The sequence below is a fragment of the Caretta caretta genome, chromosome 1 (assembly GCF_965140235.1).
Source record: "Caretta caretta isolate rCarCar2 chromosome 1, rCarCar1.hap1, whole genome shotgun sequence".
In the NCBI taxonomy this organism is placed as follows: Eukaryota; Metazoa; Chordata; order Testudines; family Cheloniidae; genus Caretta; species Caretta caretta.
Window position 1 is genome coordinate 337,916,307 of NC_134206.1, and position 23,471 is coordinate 337,939,777.

General features: G+C 41.4%; 1 protein-coding gene across 7 annotated transcripts in view; it reads left to right on the forward strand.

Moving 5' to 3' along the window:
* GRM3 (glutamate metabotropic receptor 3) overlaps positions 1 to 23,471 on the forward strand; it is a 149,121-nt gene that overhangs the window by 97,485 nt on the left and 28,165 nt on the right. For all 7 annotated transcript variants that reach the window (XM_048836514.2, XM_048836509.2, XM_048836512.2 and 4 more), the window contains one exon: positions 10,357 to 11,212. In XM_048836514.2, the coding sequence (XP_048692471.1) occupies positions 10,357 to 11,212 (856 nt within the window). The remainder of the gene's footprint in view (positions 1 to 10,356; positions 11,213 to 23,471) is intronic.

Below are 23,471 nucleotides of genomic sequence, written 5' to 3' on the forward strand. Positions count from 1 at the left end.
AAGGTGATAAATAACAGTCAGCATGAATCTGTCAAGAACAAATTGTGTCAAACCAACCTGATAGCTTTCCTTGACAGGATAACAAGTCTTGTGGATGCGGGGGAAGCAGTAGATGTTGTATAGCTTGACTTTAGTAAGGCTTTTCATACTGTCTCACATGATCTTCTCATAAACAAACTAGGGAAATACAACCTAGATGGAGCTACTATAAGGTGGGTGCATAACTGGTTGGAAAATCGTTCCCAGAGAGTAGTTATCAGTGATTCACAGTCATTCTGGAAGGGCATAACGAGTGGGATCCCACAGGGATTGGTTCTGGGTCCGGTTCTGTTCAATATCTTCATCAATGATTTAGATAATGGCATAGGGAGTACACTTATAAAGTTTGTGGATGATACCAAGCTCAGAGGCGTTACAAGTGCTTTGGAGGATAGGTTTAAAATTCAAAATGATCTGGACAAACTGGAGAAATGGTCTGAAGTAAATAGAATGAAATTCAACAAGGACAAATACAAAGTACTCCACTTAGGAAAGAACAATCAGTTGCACACATACAAAATGGGAAATGACGGCCTAGGAATGAGTACTGCGGAAAGGGATCTGGGGGTAATAGTGGATCACAAGCTAAATATGAGTCAACAATGTAACACTGTTGCAAAAAAAAACAAACATCATTCTCGGATGTATTAGCAGGAGTATTGTAAGCAAGACATGAGAAGTAATTCTTCTGCTCTACTCTGCGCTGATTAGGCCTCAACTGGAGTATTGTGTCCAGTTCTGGGTACCACATTTCAGGAAAGATGTGGACAAATTGGAGAAAGTCCAGAGAAGAGCAACAAAAATGATTCAAGGTCTAGAAAACATGACCTATGAGGGAAGGTTGAAATAATTGGGTTTGTTTAGTCTGAAGAAAAGAAGAGTGAGAGGGGACATGATAACAGTTTTGAAGTACATAAAAAGTTGTTACATGGAGGAGGGAGAAAAATTGTTCGTCTTAACCACTGAGGACAGGACAAGAAGCAATGGGCTTAAATTGCAGCAAGGGTGGTTGAGGTTGGACATTTGGAAAAACTTCCGAACTGCCAGAGTGTTTAAGCATTGGAATAAATTGCCTAGGGAGGTTGTGGAATCTCCATCATTGGAGATTTTTAAGAACAGGTTGGACAAACACCTGTCAGGGATGGTCTAGAATGATAATACTTAGTCCTGCCTTGAGTGCAGGGGCATGGACCAGATGACCTCTGGAGGTCCCTTCCAGTTCTATGATTCTAAAATTGTATGATTCATACAGACTGTGGCAGCCCACATCAGCAATGGGTCTGGCTGCTGTGAGCAGTTGGGGCTGGCAGGAAATGAAGATTATTGTTATCCGCTGGAAAATAGGCAGGATGTAATTAGAATAGATACACAGATGATAAGAATTACAAAACTGTAATTTAGCCATGAAAATGAAATTAACAATTTACAAAAAAGCACCGTAGAGGTTTAATGACCACAGGTGATCTCAGTTCTGTGGATCATCCAAAAATCAGTACCTTCAATAGTGTGGTATTGGGGATTGTAGCTTTAAGGGCTAAGCTTCCCAGACAGAGAGTCTAGGCAGGGCACTATGAAGTTATTGTTGTTATGCTCAGCCAGTTGGAACCAGACACAGAAAAAAGCAGTGAGTAATCCCTGAATACCACAAACAGCACAGTACCCATAACACCAAGCTACTGCTTATGTACGTAGCTATCATGATTATGGGAGCATTAAATATGCAGGGATCAGTTTCCCAAACTGTGGCCTACGGACAGCTGACTAGACACCTGGCTCCTCCTCCTTGTTTCTAAATTATATATTTTTTAAGCTAAAAAGGATCAGATTTCCAAAGGTCCCTAGGGGAGTTGGACACCCAGCTCCCAGTGGATTTGCCTAACTATCTTTGGCTCCTTTGCAAATCACAGCCTAAATGATTTCCTAGCAGTGCTTTTCCAGATAAGCATTTGCTGCAGTTGTCACAGGGGAATTATATGATTGTGAATGGAAGGGAGGTGGTGCATGCAGTCATGAATGGGAGGCCAGGTGATCTGCAGTTCCATGAATGAGGAGAGATAACCAAGAGACAATCAGTCTATTAAGATTTGACCTGCGCTTTGAGTGGGCTTGGAAGGATTCAATTTTTACTGGTAAATGTCAATCAGGGTCAATTTCACCGTACAAACACAAACTGAAGGAAAAAATATGTCCACCAATAGTAATCGAAATCTACAGATACACACAGTAAGACAAATACCGCATGAGAAATTACTCGCGTTTGATTTAAAGCTACTTACTTTGCATATTGTGACAGATGATGTTACCAGTTTGTGTATTAATGGTGATCAAGCCGTAACTTTCTGAATCTCAGTGTGTACTGTCATTGCATCATTACTGTCTGATCTGCCCCGATTTCTGACCCCCCTCCATAATTTCCCACAACAGGGAAAATTTAAATCAATAAAAAAAAATGAAAATGCTTAAAATAAGCATTGATATTATCTGTTGAAATGATAAAAGAATAAAAATCAAATTCTGCCAGACCTGAGATGAACAAGATAGGGCCACCCTGGCATAACTCACACACCCACTGTCTGGCACACTAGCCCCCTGCAGTGAGCCACAGACAGAGACTGATGAGCCTGATACACCCCTGACTAACAGAAGCGATTCGTTTAGCTCATGCAGGAGAGCCTCACGCTTTAAGATCCAGAAGTCCCAGAATCAGTCCCTGCTGCCCACAACCACAGAGCAGCATCATGTTCCAGATATGGTGCTCATTAGGCAGAGGCAGACTGCTGACTCCCAGAGAAGGGTCTCCCCTGCTAAATTGCTCACACAAACATCTAGGTTTCCCTTGAAGGTCTCTTGTTGATGTGCAGACAGCTTACAAGAGCTGACACCATCACTGGCTGAGGTTAAATGGCTGCAGGCTGCATATGCAAAGACTCACTGTGTTATCACAGGGACAAAAAATTCTGGTTAGAGACAATCCTGCTCCTCCATTACATATTTTCTCTCCCGGCTTCCTCCTCCTTTTTATTTCATTGTATGAATTACTAGGGATATTTGTATAAAAATAAGTTATTTGGGCCTGATTTATCTTTCAGGGACACCTCTATCTCCATTGCTTTCAGGTACACCTCTATCTCCATTGAAGGCAATTGTGTAAACATGGGACAAATGAGATCAAAATCAGGCTGTTTGTTCTGAAGGGACCCTTCATTCCTGGTGTACATTTCCTAGGTGATGTCATAATGCTGTTTAAGACATTGCCTATCTAGAGGGGTATAATGGCCACTAGTGAATATGTAGCTAGATGTTTACAGCTTAATTTCTAAGACTTCTGGCAGAAGAAAATGCTAAATAAAGGCATTTTGCTTTGTGGGTTTGCTTTTTCTTAATTATTCCCTATTGGCAGGAATGTTGTTAGATGGCATACATGAATGGAAAATATAAGCAACTTAAACAACGTTATACAGATCTAGTTACAGCTGATTGCTCCTTCATTCCTCTGAGTAGTTCATATTCTGTACATGAGGATGGGACTCCTAAGTAACTAAACAGCTTCTGTCTCTGAGTGTTTGATACTGAAGTTATAGTTAAATGGTTAAATTGGAACAGCAACATTAGTGCATTGTAGTTATGCTCTCAGGACGAGATCCTCTAGTCCAGGTGAGCTGTGCGCAGTGCAGGACTCAAACATATGAGAGAAGATAACCCTAAGCCACCTTTCTATCTTAGAAAGAAGTACTTGTGGCACCTTAGAGACGAACAAATTTATTAGAGCATAAGCTTTTATGAGCTACAGCTCACTTCATCGGTATGCATCCGATGAAGTGAGCTGCAGCTCACGAAAGCTTATGCTCTAATAAATTTGTTCATCTCTAAGGTGCCACAAGTACTCCTTTTCTTTTTACGGATACGGACTAACACAGCTGCTACTCTGAAACCTTTCTATCTTAGGTACTTGTAGAGCCCCCATGACTGTGGATCTGAGTGTCTCACAGTCTTCAATGTACACACCTGTGAAGTACTATTTTCCCTATGGTTACTGATGGGGAACTGAGGCACAGCTTCAGACTGCACTGCAGATATGCCTGCATGTGTTTTCCAGCTTGAGCAGACATATCCACACTAATGCTGATGGACCTAGAATTGTAGCCTTGAATAAGATCCCGTTGGAAACACTAGGTACATACTCAGGTGGCTAGCTTCTCTCACTACTTGTGCCACTGTGGCTACACTTCTATCTTTGGCACACTGGTTTGATCAGACCTGGCATGTGGAAATTAAATTACCCCTTCCAGTGGTAGCTTAGTGTCATGCTGCCTGGTATGGGACACAGCTAAGAGTGCCAATCTCAGGCCAGACTGCCAAAATATGGGGCACGTACCCTAAACTGGTGGTACATTCTCTCCTAATGACAGGTTTCAGAGTAACAGCCGTGTTAGTCTGTATTCGCAAAAAGAAAAGGAGGACTTGTGGCACCTTAGAGACTAACGAATTTATTTGAGCATAAGCTCATGAAAGCTTATGCTCAAATAAACTGGTTAGTCTCTAAGGTGCCACAAGTCCTCCTATTCTCTCCTAAGATTTCACTAAGCCAGTAACAAAAGTGAGCTCTTGTATCACTGCACTAGTTCACAGAGAGCACACAACAGACCTCTAGGCACTCCAGCCCCTAGTTACCACCCAGACAGCTGGACTTAGTGATGAAAGGTTATTAAAACCAAAATTCACCACACGTTAGGTTCTTCCAATCCCAAAGTCAACACGTACTTTCAGAATCTCACCAAATACCACACGGCAGCCAATTTTAAGTAAATCAACTAAACATTCACTTTAAAAAAAGAAAAGGAGAGATTTATTAAATGGTTAAAGGAATCATATACATTACAATTGATTTCAGAGTCTGTAGATCAGGATAATAGCAGTGATGGTCATTCTGCTTGCTTGCAATAAGTCTCTCTGGATCATCCAAAAAAATTGGGGGTCATCAGTCCTTTGTTGAAAGCTTCCCTCTTGTTAGAAAATCATAGTCCAGAGAAATGGAGCAGGATTGAAGACAACGAATGATGTCATAGTTTGCAATTTATACCCCTTAGTGCAGGTGCATGGAAAGTTACTGGCACAAACATGGAGTCCTGGGTCACGGGTGCCTTGCTGAGTCATGAGGCATTCGTTGCTTACCTGCTGCCTAAAGAGACCCCGGAAGGGGGTCCCTGGAAGAGCTCATTGCCCTTAAAGCGCCATCAACACATGGCTGACCAGTCTAAATGTAAATCTGCCTTGTGGGTGTTACTCAGAAACAAAACAGGTTTGAGAAACAAACAAATAGCAAATATTTATAACTTCCACAACAGTGCTGATACATGGATTTAAACAGATAATATTTAGCAGACTATAACTTTTCTATTGATACGTACAAGACATATTCTGTACAAGATTTATCACAATTGTGCAACAGTGGTGTTCCATTAGTGTAACCATGGTCACCTTTCTTTTACACAGGTTTCAGAGTAGCAGCCGTGTTAGTCTGTATTCGCAAAAAGAAAAGGAGGACTTGTGGCACCTTAGAGACTAACCAATTTATTTGAGCATAAGCTTTCGTGAGCTACAGCTCACTTCATCGGATGCATCATGAAGTGAGCTGTAGCTCACGAAAGCTTATGCTCAAATAAATTGGTTAGTCTCTAAGGTGCCACAAGTACTCCTTTTCTTTTTTCTTTTACAGTGTCACACCTAGCCATAGCCGAAGTAACTTTGAACAAGATCACATGGAACGTGGAGGGTGTGTGTGTGTGTGTGTGTAGGGAAGTGAACCCAAGTGTCCTAAGTCAGCGCCCTAACTTCTGAACCATCCTTCCTTTTTTCCCTTTACTACTCCCCCGTTTGTAGAGCTGGCTTGGCCCTTGGTGACCTTAGAACAGCTTGAAGTTTATCAGCTGAAGGTTGTTTGATGGCCTGTGTGAAAGGAGTTGGTGTTCTCAGTCCAGATCACAAATAGTGCATAAGAAAGAGTAGTTCAGAACTACGATATATGAACAGAGCCTACACTAGTTTTGCACTCATTATGAGACTTGACACAAACCCGGGTCACTGAGTCCCTCACTCTCACGAGCACAACATTTATTCACAAGTGTTTTGAAGGAAAAGCAACCTTTTTGTAGGGAACATCTGCTTCAACTCTCTCATGCATATCGGTCCTTTGCAAATCAATTTTCCCTATTATCTAGCTACCTAAAATGACCCTCTCTGCACTTTAAAAAAAAAACTGGATTAAGAAAATTAGCATGAAAAGGCCAAACATGAAAAATAATTAAGGCATTATCATTGCATACAGGGATAAATGTGTTTGCTGGCCAGTCTGACCTACATTTGACCCTGAAAACACTGCAAACAAAATAGTTTACAAGCTACTTGGAAGGTATATTGGCAGCTGTGCATGTTTCTCAGAACACCTGGGTCCTTGGCTCTGCCACTGGCTCACTGTGAGGTCATGGATGAGTTACTTACCCTGCCGGTGTAAAATGTCATTTTTAGTACCTACCTTTCATTCCAGGAGTGCTGTGAGGCTAAATTCATTAAGGTTTGTAAAGCTCTGTGAGATTCTCAGTCGAAGGAGAACAAAGTGTTGTTATCCAACAAGATGTCTCATATGTTAATTGAATGTGACCTTACATATGGTAAAGCAGTTATATGTAATAACACTACGGTAGCATCTTTCGTACCAAAGTATCCCACAATGCTTTCCAATTATATACACGTATTTATATATAACCTAGCAGTGCACAGTATGTTGGTGATAAGGAAAAGGGGCATTTTTGACCAAAGACATTAGAGCAAACTCCATCTCTAGCCAAAAGTGCCATGGCATATTTTCTGCCCGTAGAGAGCAGACAAAATATTATATGTTCAGATTTCACTGATCCTCAGGAAATCTAGCTCAAAGTGTAAAAGGAATACTTGAACCTGTGGTTTCTGAAAAAGCTCAGGTGTGGGAAACCTAGACCTTCCACCATTTCGACTAATGAATGACAAGGAAATTGGGTGGGAAAACAAAATCATATGTTCAATAGTGGTGCCTAAGTCACTGCTCCTGGCGGTACCATTTGTTAAATGATTATTTTTCTTTTTTTTCCACTTGCTTGAGAATTACAGACAAGGAGCCCCTCCCGGCACCTTCACTGCACTGTGGTGTGTAACGGACACTGTTTCAGAGTGAAAGAGTGGGACTGATTACTTTAAAACAGGCAATTTTTGCCAAGCATATGCATTTCAATGCAAGGCAGTTATGGAAATGGCTCAAAGACTCTGAAAGGAATTGGGGTCTTGGTTGTCATTAGACTGACGAATGACAGACTTCCATTTACATATAACAAGCAGGATAGATAGATAGATAGATAGATAGATAGATAGATAGATAGATAGATAGATAGAGAAGGGCATACAGCTAGGCCAGCTTTTTCAAACCTAAAGTTAGATTCCTAAATCCATATTGTGACATTCTGTTGGGGTTACCTGAGGAGTCTGGGATGAATTACTACCCCCTGCATACAGCGGGAGGCTGCCCTGTCTGTGTCCCACTGTGTCCCAGCCGCTGGCTACTGGCAACACAGGCTCCCAGCTCCACGAGCCCCACTCTTTTCCAATGTAAGATAGCAATTGAAACAACCCACTTTGTTACACTCAAGTGTCCAATCCCCTGTCTTCTGGGCGCCCACAAAGTACGCTGATCCTCTGCCTCTGAGGAACCAGTGCAACCCACCTGCTGGTTTATTTAACAGAGCTTGAGATAAAGATTCAAATAAAAGGTTTTGGAAACATAAGATTACAAGTAAATGAAAAACATAAAACACAATCTATAGCCTGTACTTATTAACAAAGTACTGTGACAAAGTTCCTCCTCTGCCTTGGTGGGTCCTGCGCTTATGGGCATATTTGCTCTCTTCAGAGGTTCATGGCAGCCCTCAGTTTGGCCACTTTCATGGCTCAGATCTGCCATTCACTCAGTTAGCCTCATCACTGGCAAGCATGGGGAAAAGGAAGAAGAACAATCCCCGCAGTCTCTGCTGATCCACCTAATGGATCGGGGAACAGTCCAGAGACCTTCCCCTCTGGTGGAACCCACAGTCCAGGTCAACTCCTCCAGTATCAAATAGGGAGTTGGGGGGATGGAGGAATGGAGGGAACCCGGGCCCGCCCTCTACTCCGGGTTCCAGCCCAGAGCCCTGTGGATTGCAGCTGTCTACAGTGGCTCCTGTAACAGCTACGTGACAGCTACAACTCCCTGGGCTACTTCCCCATGGCCTCCTCCCAGCACCTTCTTTATTCTCACCACAGGACCTTCCTCCTGATGTCTGATAATGCTTGTACTTCTCAGTCTTCCAGTAGTACACCTTCTCACTCTCAGCTTCTTGCACCTCTTGCTCCCAGCTCCTCACACTCACACACTACAAACTGAAGTGAGCTCTTTTTAAAACCGAGGTGCCCTGATTAGCCTGCCTGTCTTAATTGATTCTAGCAGCTTCTTGATGGCTGCAGGTGTTCTGATCAGCGGGTTTGCCTTAATTGTTTCCAGAAAGTTCCTAATTGTTCTGGAACCTTCCCTGTTACCCTACCCAGGGAAAGGGGACCTACTTAACCTGGGGCTAATATATCTGCCTTCTGTCACACTCCTATAGCCATCTGGCCTGACCCTGTCACAGTACTTTCCTGTCTAATAAGGTATTTCTCACTCAACTATTAGTTCTTCCAGTGCTTGTCCAGCCCACAAAGTTGGGATCCACTGTTCATGAGCCAAGCGCATGCACGCACACACACCCTGACACAGAGCCTCCTTTTGTAATGGATAACCATTTGGACCAATCTTCTGCTCTTACGCAATCCTAGGCTATTGTCTCTTAGCCCCCCCACCCCCCGCTTTGAAAACTCTCTTGGGGTTCCTTTGTCTTTGTGAATTGCCACTCTGCATCTAGTCCAGACAGTAAATGCAGGCTGTCTCTGTGGTAGCACATGAATTAAACCTCAGTCTACAAAGTCCTAGAGGACAACCTTAATCGCAACACTAGCCATCCTTCTTGTTACAAATATCCTTCCTCTAAATTTCTCAAAAGTCCACTGCACTTGAAATCTCTTGACGGTGGACTGTGGTCAGACGACAACTTGGGGTCAAAATCTGAAGTGACTTGATTATGCCATTTATTGATTTATATTTAATAGGTATGGTTTGTTTTAGGAAAATGCTTCTAACATTTTTATTGAGCCATATTCCAAGATTGGCTATACTAGAAACTTTAAATTTGGTTTATTCAATATTACTAGCACACGGTGGAAATAGATCTACCCCCTTTCAGTCACATGAGACCCACTGCAACTGACCAGCAAGACATGGCAGCAAGGAAGAACATATCTTTCCTCTTCTCCTTCCAGATCCAGCCCAAGAGCAACACTGTCTCATAGCTACCCGTGCAATCTGGATAGATTGTTCGAAACACATTTACGTGTAATAACTGCCCACTAGCAAGGGAAATAGCAGTGTGTAAAAAAGCAGTACATTGCACAGCATAAATCTCCCAGCAAGTGCAATTAGGGATTATTAATATTATTTATTATTTATATAGCACTGTTGGAGAACATGGCACTGTATAGTAGGAGAGCCATGCCAAACAAATAAAAGGTCACCGCCCTGGGGGGGGAGCACTGGCTAGAACAATACAGAACAAACAGCACAATATAGTAAAGAAAGGGAAAGGGTGGGAGGGCGTCACTGCAGCTGGAGCGTGTCAGCGAACAGATGGGGCTTCAGGAGTTTCTTTGGAGGAGGCTTTGTATACATTAATTTGGAGGCTGCTCCAAGCATACTGGGATATTAAGTCACGTGCCTAATTAGGCCCTTGAAAAACTGAATCATACTGTGCAGGGGCAGGACACTCCAGTCCCACCAGTATAAATGCCAAGATTGGATATGCTCCAACCAAACAATGGTCCTGGTGGCACTGGGTTGAATTCTCTTCTGGTGTAGATGGGCACCACTCTACTGAAGCCAATGGAGCCAGCCCATATGCAGCAGCAGTGACTACAGCCCATTATGCCCCCAGAAGGACTTGGGGCAAGTGAATGGGGCAGCAGGACTTTTGCTACATCAGGCTCCCCCCAGTGCATTGCTACCACTAGAGATAGGGACAGGAGTGGACCTGTAGCCTCTGCTAGACACCCCGTCTCCTCCAGGGCACTGCACACTGGAACAGCCATTGTTTGGCGCTTCATAGGTATGTTTGGTTCAAATTCATAATTACCACCCAGTAAAATGTGTCTTTTCCCTCTTCCCTCCAGGTTGCAAATTTGCTGAGGCTATTCCAGATCCCCCAGATCAGCTATGCCTCCACCAGCGCCAAGCTGAGTGACAAGTCCCGCTACGATTATTTCGCAAGGACAGTCCCCCCTGACTTCTATCAAGCAAAAGCAATGGCCGAGATCTTACGGTTCTTCAACTGGACCTACGTGTCAACGGTGGCCTCAGAAGGAGACTACGGAGAGACAGGGATCGAAGCCTTTGAACAGGAGGCTCGCCTCCGGAACATCTGCATTGCCACCTCAGAGAAGGTTGGCAGGTCCAACATCAGGAAGTCCTATGACAGCGTAATCAGAGAGCTGCTCCAGAAACCCAACGCAAGAGTGGTCGTGCTCTTCATGAGAAGCGATGACTCTCGGGAGCTCATTGCTGCCGCTAACCGATTCAACGTTTCCTTTACGTGGGTCGCCAGTGACGGGTGGGGGGCCCAGGAGAGCGTTGTCAAGGGCAACGAGCATGTAGCTTATGGAGCAATAACCCTGGAACTTGCTTCCCACCCAGTTAAAGAGTTTGACCGGTACTTCCAAAGCCTCAATCCTTATAATAATCATCGCAATCCCTGGTTCAGGGACTTTTGGGAGCAAAAATTCCAGTGCAGTCTCCAGAACAGAAAACCACACAGAAAAGCTTGTGACAAACACTTAAATATCAACAGTTCCAATTACGAGCAGGAATCCAAGATCATGTTTGTGGTGAATGCTGTGTATGCAATGGCCCACGCCTTGCACAAAATGCAACGGACACTGTGCCCCAACACTACCAAACTGTGTGATGCCATGAAACTTCTGGATGGCAAGAAGCTGTATAAAGATTACCTACTGAAAGTTAACTTCACAGGTAAAAGAGAGCTTTTCTTTGTGGCATGCAGTGTGTGATGTTTGCTAATGAGATTGGAAAAGTTAAATACCTTTATTATTCTTATATTATTTATCACTTATATGATAGGGATCAGGGCCCCTTTGTGGTAGGTGCGAGAGTAAAGAAACACTCTTTACATTAGTCCCTGCTGCAATAAGATACTTACATACAGGCATAACACTGAGCATGTGAGAAGTCCAGTTGACTATGCACATTGTTAAGGACATCACTGAAGCCGAGCTGTACAGATCTTGCCATTTAAATTGCTTACAAAATGCAAAAACCTCGGTGATACTAATGTAAGGAGGTGGCAGAAGGTGCATAATGTGATAATGATACACGCACATTTTCATGAGGACTAGCTGTGCTCACAATGCAGCTCACTACCTGCCTCACCATTGTCACTGGCACTGGTTAGTCTTTTATTAACATATCACCATAACAAGACAAAGGAGTTCCAGAGGGCAAACAAATAGAAAGTACAGTATTATAATTCCTTGGTTTTATATGTCTATCTCCCTCCTTAGGCACATAGATCACACTCACATTTGTATGAATTATTAAAGTGAGTTGCGTGGATGACCTGTCTGATGCCAAGGGAACACGCTGCTATAGTTTGCCTGAGAGAAACCAAGAGGTATTGCGAGTGCAGTACAATACACGTGGCCCCAGGAGTAAGGCAGCACTGGTGGGACCGTCAAGAAAACGGGCTCCACCTGCAAACTTGAGATCGGGATGTGAACCTTGCCAAGGTTTGGAGCTGTTCTTGGGTTTTGGCTCAGGCCTCACGGGCCAGATTTTCAAAAGTGCTCAACATCCACAGCTGGAACCAGTTTTTCAAAAGAGTTCAGCAGAAGACAGCATTTCTCGTTGAGAATGAGAAGTGTTCTCAATGGGAGCAGCTGGGTGCTGAGAGCTTTCAAAAATCTGTTCCTAAAAGTGTTCATACAATGGATTGGGCCATCCACTAGATAGCTGCATGTGTTATTTCGTTCCCTCCTGAACACATCAATACATACCGTGCACACAAGCACATAGATAATATATGCACCGAATCCCAATGCATTGTGATTATATTTTATTTATTTATTATGTTATGTGTAGCAGGAAATAGCACAGTGGTGATATCTTTTTAGGTTTTAAATCTAATGGAAAGGGGAAAATACAAATCTTCCCCCTTTTAACGTGAGCAGAATGTTTTCTATTTATTTCGTTAATTAAGCCAGATTGTGAATCCCTTACTCCCAGTGATGTGCAGTTACTCATCTAACTAGTTCTACTACCCAGTCAGACGACTCCGTTAAATAACAGCTCACCAGTGACAGTGCAGAATTCACAATCTTTAGATTATTAGCAAGCATTTATGTTAAACTATAGTTACTTTTACGAAATTAAATTCACATACTGCTACTAATAGAGTTGAACATCACAGAGTAATAAACTGTTACCCAATCACATTCAAGATCACAAATTAAAGTGAGGTGGGAAACAGTTTTCCCATCCTGCAAACATTTTCGAGATTTTCAAAAATTTTCACATCCTGAATTGGGTCAAAAAGTTGAAATCTTAGACATTTTCACTAACTGAAAATGAAAAAAAAAATTGGTTCAGGTTAATCAAAAATCATTTATTTTGATTTTTTAATACTATAAATTAACCTAATTTTTTAAACAAAACATTTCAGTTTGAAAAGGTAAAAATGGGATGTTTTGACAATGTTACAAGTTTTTTTTTTCAAAAATTGCTCACAACAGGAAATTCATTGAAATCAAGCCTTTCCCATTAAGTTTCAGTTTCAGTGAACTGGTATTTTCAGATGAAAAAACATTTTGTCAAAAGATTTCCTACTGGCTCTATTGCAGAGATTTCTCACTGGTATTATCAAAAACAATGAGCTGCACCAACTGTGTGATCTGATTAACTCTTATTATTTTGGAGTCAGTTCTCAGTTATAAACTGGGATGGGTGAAATACTAGCCCATTGAAGTCAAGGGGAGTTTTGCTATTGATTTCAATAGGGCCAGGATTTCACCCATGATCTTCACTAGTTGCTGTTAGGCTCTGGGTGTGAGATTAATACAATCTCTACCAGATACTAGAAATCTTTCAGAATACAATTACATGGCATTTTTGACTACCAGCTTGCAAATATCACTAACACTGCTGCCCTTTGGACCTATCAGAGGCTTGTTGCTTCATCTTGTCACAGGCTGTGTAAATTCTACCTGCATCCATTCCATATATACACCACACATTGTACTCTGGGAATTTCAAGGGCAGATCAACTGCAGCAGCATTTGGGATTACATTGTTTGCAATACAAAATAGCTTCCAAAGGACTCATCCAAAAATGCATCCCAGTGGGGATGGGAGGATGGTGCGGAACTTACTTACACAGCACTTATACTAGTGCCAAGTCAGAGTCTGAATGCTGAAGTTTCCTTAGCCTTGTTAATAGTTCATGACTCTCCAAAAGAAGCAGGAAAGAAATGTAACAAGGACAATAATAATATTCACAAATACACACACAAATAGTTATTGAATACTTTAGAGTTGTTAGGGAGAACTCACCATCTGTGCTGAAAGCCTGCAGTACAGACGGACAAGCCATGCAGGCATAGAAGTAGGCAGCCGATATTCATAGTTTGTCTCCCTGTAAAGACCCAAATATTGATCCTTATTACACACCTCCAGTTTTTACAAATGTGTAAGTTGCATCTTCATATATGCCAGCTAACACCAGTTTGACTATATGTAACTTACACCATCAATATATGTAGTTGCAATCCAAACCCCGTGACAATAGCGAAACAATAAAGGCATAACAGGAATATGTAAGATAAAACACAGTATGGAGGAATTAGTGTATGGTATAATGGTTAGAACAGAGGACTGGGCATCAGGATTCCTACATTCTAGTCCTAACTCTGTCACTGACTTGTTTATCATTTCTGAGGCTCTGCTTACCCCTCTGTAAAATTTAACATAACACATTCGCCTACCTCAGAGGGTTTTTGTGTGACTTAGTTCATTTGTGAGCCACTGAATTTTTTTGATTAAAGTCAATACTGTACAAAAGAGAAATATATAAATTCCATCCTTACAGGATGGGGGACTCTATCATGGGAAGCAGCAGCTCGGAAAAAGATTTCAAAGTCATGGCAGATAATCAGCAGAACATGAGCTCCCATGTGACACTGTGGCCAAAAGGACTAATGTAATTCTTGGATGTATAAATAAGGGAAAGAGAAGAAAGAGGTTATATTACCTCTGTATTTGGCATTGGTGCCATCAGTACTGGAATATTGTGTCCAGCACTGGTGTACACACCTCACGACGGATACTGAAAAATTGGAGAGGGTTCAGAGAAGAGCCGCGAGAATGATTGAAGGATTAGAAAACCTACCTTATAGTAATGGACTCAAGGAGCTTAATCGATTTAGCTTAACTCAGAGAAGGGTAAGGGGTGATTTGATCACAGTTTATAATTACCTACATGGGGAACAGAAATCTGGTAATAGCTCTTCAGTGTAGCAGACAAAGGTATAAGCAGATCCAATGGCTGGATGCTGAAGCTAGACAAATGTAGACTAGAAATAAAGGGCAAATTTTGAATAGTGAGGGTAATTAAATTACCAAGGGTTGTGGTGGATTCTCCATCACTGGCAATTTTTAAAACAAAACGAGCTGTTTTTCTAAAAGATCTGCTGAAGTTCAAGCACAGTTGTTGGACATGAAGCAGGAATTAATACAGGGAAGATATATGGCCTGTGTTATGCAGAAGGTCAGACTAGATGATCCCTTTGGGCCTTAAATATCACTGCACATTAGCCTTTTTCAGCAGCATGAGCAGAGGGAGGAGATAACTCAATCTCTCATGCCACGCTTCCATCAGTGTGAGTAGAGGGAAGAGTAATTTATATCCAGATGCTCACCACCAGTAGTTGGATTGGAGAACTCAAAGCCCAGTTCATATATATAGATACACACACCCTTACCCACTCCTTAGTTGTTGGCTGGGGTCCCATAAAGGCAAAGACTGACTCCATGTCTGATCTTTATAATCCCCATAATCCCTCCTGAAAACAGAAGTATAATACTTAGTGTTCAGTATTGCCCATCGGATGCCAACAGAGAGCTCACTCAGCTATTTCCCTTCTCTCATAGTCTTAAGGCCACAGGATGTATGCTCATTTCTGAGCACAACAAAGTTTTACAACCCCCACTCTGCAATTTATTTAGAATCCTGTGGTCCAAGTCAAATTTCCTTAGCCTCAAGAGCTCAAGAGCCTTTTGACTTTTTCACTAAGAGGGTGGTGAAACACTGGAATGCGTTACCTAGGGAGGTGGTAGAATCTCCTTCCTTAGAGGTTTTTAAGGTCAGGCTTGACAAAGCCCTGGCTGGGATGATTTAACTGGGAATTGGTCCTGCTTCGAGCAGGGGGTTGGACTAGATGACCTTCAGGGGTCCCTTCCAACCCTGATATTCTATGATTCTATGACTGTCTTGTGTTGTTGTCTTTTGGGGGGTTGTGAAAAGAACATATGCATTATATTGAGCTGACGGTCGAGCTTGCAACAGCAGCTAAGAACTCAGGCTGAGGACTTGCTAATCAAAAAAATGCTAAAGATGATTATCAATGATCAGTAAAACCAAAGCAAATATGGAGTAAATTCTCTTCAACAAGCACTAAAATTATATTGTAACAAGCTGCATGAGAACATAAGAATGGCCATACTGGGTCAGATCAAAGGTCCATTTAGCCCAGTATTCTATCTTCTGACAGTGGCCAAAGTCAGGTGCCCCAGAGGAAATGAACAGAACAGGTAATCATCAAGTGACCCATCCCCTGTCACCCATTCCCACCTTCTGGCAAACAGAGGCTAGGGACACCATCCCTGCCCATCCTGGCTCATAGCCATTGATCGACCTATCCTCCATGAATTTATCTAGTTCTTATTTGAACCCTATTATAGTCTTGGCCTTCACAACATCCTCTGGCAAAGAGTTCCACAGGTTGACTGTGGGATGTCTGGGGTTTATGTGCACCATTGCCCTCTACTAAGAGCTGAGTGAAATTTTTTTCAAATGCAGATTCGGTGACATCAAATTCTTTCACGACCTATGTGCCTATTTGACCAAATTATTTGTTTCTTTTAAAAAATACAAAATAATCAAAAAGTTTCTTTAGAAACTTTCAAAATGAAACATTTTGGTTTGAAAAAAACTTTTTGATTCAAAATTTCCTTCCATTTTATTTTCAAATATTTTCAAATGTTTTAAAATTCTCAAAATAAAAATGAAATGTTTTTATTTTGTTGAAACAAAACATATTTGACCTGAAACAATTTTTTTCAACTTTTTGATTCACCAAAAATTTCTAAAAAAAATCATTTTCAGTCTACCTAGAAAAGATTTTTTTTTAATGTTTTGAAATTTCCAGTGAACTGAAAAATCCTTTCTTCACATGGCTCTACTTCTACTATATGTAATCCCAGATGTATATCATAGGTTAAACTGTTAAAAGCTAAAGTTACCCAATTCTAAAGGCCACGGGCAACACAAACACTCTCCTCTAGGCCTAAGCAGGCCCTGCTCTGTCTTGACAGATCAGCAATAGGCTCACTCCAACCTCCAATGTCTGAATGTCTCCCTGGAATTTCCAGCCCCTGGTCCACTGGACATTCTCAGAATCCACAGATTTGCTACTTCCAAAGAAACCGTACACCCCAGCTTACCAGTTTCACCACAGAGCATGACTCCACTTGACACACAGCACTTAGATGTGTTTATAGTGAAATCAAGTAAAAGTTTATATAACAAAGTACAGAGATTCAAGTAATAGCAAGTAGAAGTATTGGAAACAAATGGTTACATGTAAAATAAAACCATAGCACGCGTTCTAGAACCTAGACTTGCTTAAATGGATACTTTCATGTCTTAAAAAGCAATTCTCGCCCAAATTCTTTCCAGCATTTTACCGCCAGACTTGGCTGTGATCTTCCATTCATGAGGCAAGTCACTCTGTCTGCTTGCCTCCTTGGTGAAAAATCCAGGCTGTCTGCACTGCCAGATATATCAGAACAATCCTTTGTCCTCATTCATAAACAGGATAAACTCCCTGCTGGTTTTTTTTCCCCTGTATACTCCTTTCTTGTAGATTTTGCAATCTTCTAATCAGCATCTGGCTCAGTATGCAAATAGGCCTCCATTGTGACGCACCCAGTACACAATGACCAGACAGGGAGATAGGCGTCTATTATCCCTTGTGTGAAAAGAACCTGTCTGAGACATGTTTAAGAACATAATTTTCAGTATAGATGCATAACTCCTTAAATATTATCTGTACCTACATTTTGCCAGGATTATGCTGATCAGTGGGCTACTTGGTAGAGACCTCCCATGCCACCTTTAGTGAATTATTTTGCATCAGTCTGACCTAAGGGATCATCGTAAAATCCAGTGTGTCCCCTCTGCCAAGTTGCACCAAGATGTCCCTGGGTCACAGTCCCCTGTAGCACAATCAGTTGAGTCATGGGATGTTGGTGTTGGAGGATCTGGCTATAGTGCTTGATGTTGCCTAAAGCTCTGAATGGCCATGGTGTACAACCAAGAGACAGCCACAGTGTCCTACATGCCATTTGTATTATGCACTGTAGCACTGAGACTGGATGATTTAATGGATTGCACATGCCATGCAGACCCTTTCATCTTTAGGTCCCATCAAATCTAGGTTACAGATAACCAAAAATTCTTATGATGGGATAGCAGTTCAGTGGCCCACGTACATTGAATTGGTGGTGTCTGTCCACTAATCCAGTCCCACCATAAAAAACTGCCATTACAATTGGCACAAATGGGTAGCTTCCTTGACAATCTGAGCAAAAGGCACAAGGACTGAATGGAACTGGAGACTGAACTACCCTCTTACCCTTTCAGGTAATCTTTGCTAGTCAAGGTTGAGGCACAGTGGGTCGGGCAATGTTCATTGCCATGGCATATGCCATACCTGCTTTATGAACAAACTCTCAGATTTCAGTGGGAGTTAGGCACCTAGATACTTTTGAGGATCTGGGCCAAAACATGTCTGTCTCCAGATGCCACCAACTTGCTGCCTGGCATGAACACTAAACTCCCCTATTCAACAAAGAAGGAACATGCAGCATTACACAGATACCGAGCAGCAAAGATACTTCTTCCCAGTGCTTCAAAATTCTCAAAGGACTCTGGGGAGTATGTTGCAGCTGGACAGCACCCAGCATGCCTCCATTCCTAAAAAGTCTGCAGAAACCAAAAACACAGCAACAGAGCCAAAATGGTAATAGCAACATAGTTAGATGACTGAACTTTGAAGTCTCTGATACAGCAAACAGCTCTTGATCTCAGTTTCCTTCACTTGAATATTTATATTTCCCACAACTTGTTTCGGCTGAGCTGGTCAAAAATACATCCTGAATATAAATATAAATATTCTCTGCCTGGTTTGTGACTTCTCTTCAGTTGCCTTGGCCATATTGATAAAGTAACCTTTAGATGTTATAAACTCTAGGGCATACTCTGCCCTTTCAGGAGTGTAACTGAGGGCAGAATTTGGCACTCTGTTTATTGAGCATTGCACATATGTCTGAAAAACTGAACAATGTTCTCAGCTTTCAGATCACATATCTGAGAGCCAGAAGGCTCAGTAACCTAATTTCCCTAAATCACAGGCTTGCTATGTTTTGCCTACTGCATGTTTTATAATTATTATTATTATTTCATCTTTTGTTTTACTGGCAAATATCATCCTGAATTCTAAATGTCAAAAGACTCTACAAAAGAAGAGATGCAGACTAGCAACTACACTCATCTGGCACTTTTCACCTTCAAATCACTAAATTCACTTCTGCAACTTCATTGGCTTCCAGAGCAAGAGGAGAGAGAAGCATTTCAATGGGATTATATTATTTATTATCTTTGTGGCACCATACATGTGCACAACATTCACACATAGATAAAGAGGGAGTAGGTCTGATTCCACACAAAGTAACACCACTGAGTTTAAATGGAATAAACACACTGTGTGAGAAGAGCCAGACTCTGTGTCCTACTCCATAGAGTTTACAATCTAATTTGGGATCATGAACCAGTAAAAAGGGCCAGATGCTGCCACACTTGCTCAGTACTTCATTCATAGTCGCAGTGAAGTCAATGGGGTTATGTGTATAATAAGGCACTATTTGATAGGTGTTAGGGTGACAGAATCTGGTCCCCAAATAACAAGAGTAATGGATATGATTAAATAAGGATGATTCATAGATCCCAAGACCAGAAGAGACCATTGTGATCATCTAGTCTGACCTCAAGTATAACATAGGCCCTAGAACTTCCCCGAAATAATTCCTAGAGCAGATCTTTAGGAAAAAACATCCAGTCTTGATTTTAAAATGGTCAGTGCTGGACAATCCACCATAACCCTTTGTAAGTTGTTCCAATGGTTAATGAGAGGAATGAGATCAGCATACACAGGGATTGGGAAGACTACACCTCTTATGGAGGGCAGTTATTCCATAAGAGCCTGATGCAAAGCCAAAAGACTCCTATTGACTTCGAAGGGTCTTTGGATCAAGTCCACAGAAAATGAGTTGTTTGAGTTGATGATTTATTTGTATCTGTTGGTGCTCATATACTGCTAGCATACCATCCCTGCACACAGAGCCAGGCCGCTCATTTGGAAGAACGTTGGTCATTCACAAATTTGATGTCCCCTCACTTTTGTAGGTGGGTATTATTTACATCAGAAATGCAGCATCATGAAACTGAGATTATGGAAAGGGACCTTTACACTTAAAGGATAACCCAGCAGCATTTTAAGTTTCCTGCCTGAGTCATTTTTATGTCCCTTATTTTGGGTCTGTCTGCATCTCACATTGCGTTCCGCGTGCGAGCCTTGGCAGGTTGAAAGGTAGTCTTGCATATATATTTTTTGCATGTTTTTGTTGGATATTTAGATTTTTAAATATATAATTTGCTTACTTTATAAACTAGTTTAGTATTTATATTCATTATTTTAACATCTCCAATTCTGATCTCAAAAGCATTGGTGTAAATCAGGAATAACCCTATTGACATTTGTTATTTGAAAATTTTCAGAACATTTTATGTGAATCTATTTCAGACTATATGTCGTTCCTTTCAGCTTTGTCTTTAGTTATTATTTATTCCTTATTCCTAGTGTATGATTGGTCAGTGAAGTCCCATGACATTGTTTCTGTTCCCTGGCTGAAAAACAGGAACTTTAAAAAATAGGGGATGGGAAATCAAGGCAATTCTGAGGTGCCCATGCGAACACTTGTAACACAAATCTTAGCACATTTGTGCAAATATTCACAAGATTTTCGTTTTCTGCAAACATTCTTGTGAATAAAAAAGTCACTTGTATGGAAGATTGATGAGAATGAATAAAAAGGTTTGGGAGTCCTGTTATAACAAATTCACCTTTATTATTCATGTGAATGTTGATGAATGCTTCCATTGAACTATTCACTCGAGCTGGCCTGGAAATGGTTTTCCCCTCCCACTAATGTTTTCAAGAGTTCACATTTTTTTCCTGCCTCAAATTAAGATAAAATTTCAAACTCTCACTAGTGTTTTTAAACCCAAAAATGAAAAATGTTTTCATTTGAGGAGACATTTCCATGGTTTCAAAACAGTTCATTTTACTTTCAGTACTTTTCGAACATTTTATTTTAAATTTCTAAACAAAATGTTGTTTCAGACAAGATAGCCAGAACTTTTTGTTCCAAAAAATGTCAAAACCAAACATTTTAATAATTTTGAAACCTTTTTTCTCAACATTTTTTAAGTTGGGAAATTCATCAATCCCAACCATGATTTGTGAAGTTTTAGTTTCAACAAATCAGCATTTTTTAAAATTAAAAAACATTAAAAAATGCATTGAAAAATGCTTGACCATCTGTCGTATACACTCAGAACCAGCCATTAGACTACCTGTATCTATCGAAAGCAAATTCAATAAGCAACCAGCTCTACACAGTGGCTAGGCAGGAATATTTTATGTAGGATCATTGTTCTGAAATTGACCTTCCACACAATTCCCACTATAGACAGTGGGAATTGGATCTGGACAATGTGTCTTTCTTTTTCTGTTTGTTTGTTTGTTTGATACACATTTTAAACATGTATAAAGCATTTCAAACAGAGTTTAGTTTAGCATCAGTGCATTTTTATTAGCAGATATTGGTAATAATGGAATATAATATTTCATAGCTTTTATCCTGTGAGTCATTTCCTTGTTCTCCCTTCTTCTTGCCATGAAATCGTATTTTATACAAGGACTTAACTAGCTAACATACTATACTTCTCCAAGGAAGGGCTGGGCTCAGGAATCAGAAGCAGAGAGCTTGCAAAAGAAACATCTACAGGATGGTTCCTTCAGCTGCAATTTCTCACACTATGATGGAGACATGGGAATGTTTTTTTGACCTGACTGCGCCCACACTTTGCACTAGCAACGGAACAATGGTCAGGAACATGCTGAGCCCTGAAAGGGATGGAGTGTCTTAGGTCAAGTCAATAGCAAACCATCTGGTCAATTGAGATGCAGCATTGATGGGCCACAAAGGAAAACATGTCCATTACTAACTAGCCAGAAAGATGGTGTCTGCAATGTTGGGCCTTCAAGGGTGAGGGGTGTAAAGCAGAGGAAACTTGTAGGCTCATTAGGATGCCATCTAAGGCCTAAACAACCAACTCCTTAATGCATAGGAATAATGGCACAGGGCCAAATGCAGAAGTGATACAAATGATAGTGGAAGTTACACATTGATTAGTGGGTGTAAACTGATGTAACTTACATACTGAGGGCCCTACCCCACTTTATCTTGCACCTCCTTATCCCCTCCTGTGGGTTGTTTTTCTGGCTCCAAGCCCACTTCTTCCACTTGCGAACATGTAATCTAACCCACCATTTATGTCACCTCTACATTGTTTCATATTCTCTGTGTGTATATAAAGTCTGCTGCAGTTTCCACGGTACACATCTGATGAAGTGAGCTGTGGATCACGAAAGCTCATGCTCAAATAAATTGGTTAGTCTCTAAGGTGCCACAAGTACTCCTTTTCTTTCTACATTTAGCCCAGTGGCTTATATTTATATAGGGCCTTTTATCCAAAAGGATCCCACTTTAGAATCTTTTCTAATAATAGAGTAAATTCTGTTCTCAGATGCATGTGCACAGCTCTCTTTTAAGTCAATGAGAGTTTCATACTCTACTGGCCCACACAGATGTTGGTCCTTCCATTCACCACAAAATGCTGGCACTTGCCACTGTTGGAGACCACTGGCCTAGCTGGCTAATGGAAATGATCCAGTGTGGCAATTCCTAGGTTCCTAGGAAATGTAACCACTTCTCTAGGCTAAATTGTGGGGCTTGTTTAATAGCACACCACAACCTGACAAGAAGTGAGGTGTATGATACCCAATAGAACCGGAAGCAATTTCAGGAGGACACAATAGGTGAAATTTCCCCTGGTACAGGAGGCTGGCACAGGGCGTATGTGCCACTTAAGTCCTACCTACCCCCTATTTCTGAGGGCTGGGTGGGGACATAAGTGGCACTTATGCCCTGCACTGGCCTTCTGCACAGGAGTGAATTTCCCCCATATTGATTCCCAACTGGAATTTGCCCAGGTCTTCACATATATACATCTACTCTAAAATGTTACCCCTCCAACAGCTTAGGGTCCTATACATGCACCCATACTAGGGACATCGATTCAGCGCTGAGGAAAGGGTGCTGATCAGCACTGAATGATGACAAAAGAGATAATATAGGATTATGTTAATGGTAAATAGAAATTTTTATCAGGGAAGTTTGTTAAGCTTATTCTTTTGGTTTTCAAGGACCACTACAGTTCAAACAAAGAGACACTGACTGTCCCCAACATGGAATTCCAGTATCCTGAAGAACAAAAATCCTCTTCTGAGACTCTATCATAGAAATATGTCTAGTGTCACAGTAGGTTTGGAAGCTATGTTGTCAGTGCCATTCTAAGTTCTCTACAACAGTTTTTCAACCTCTGCCTCTTGCTGGTCTATGCTTCCACCTTTATGCGGGGAAATACATCAATATTCCCTTTTTGTCTTTCCCCCTGAGTCCAGTGATTGCTCCTGCTGTTGCTGAACATTCAGTGGAGCAAAACATTGGACAGAGGGGGGAAATGTGTGCATCATGG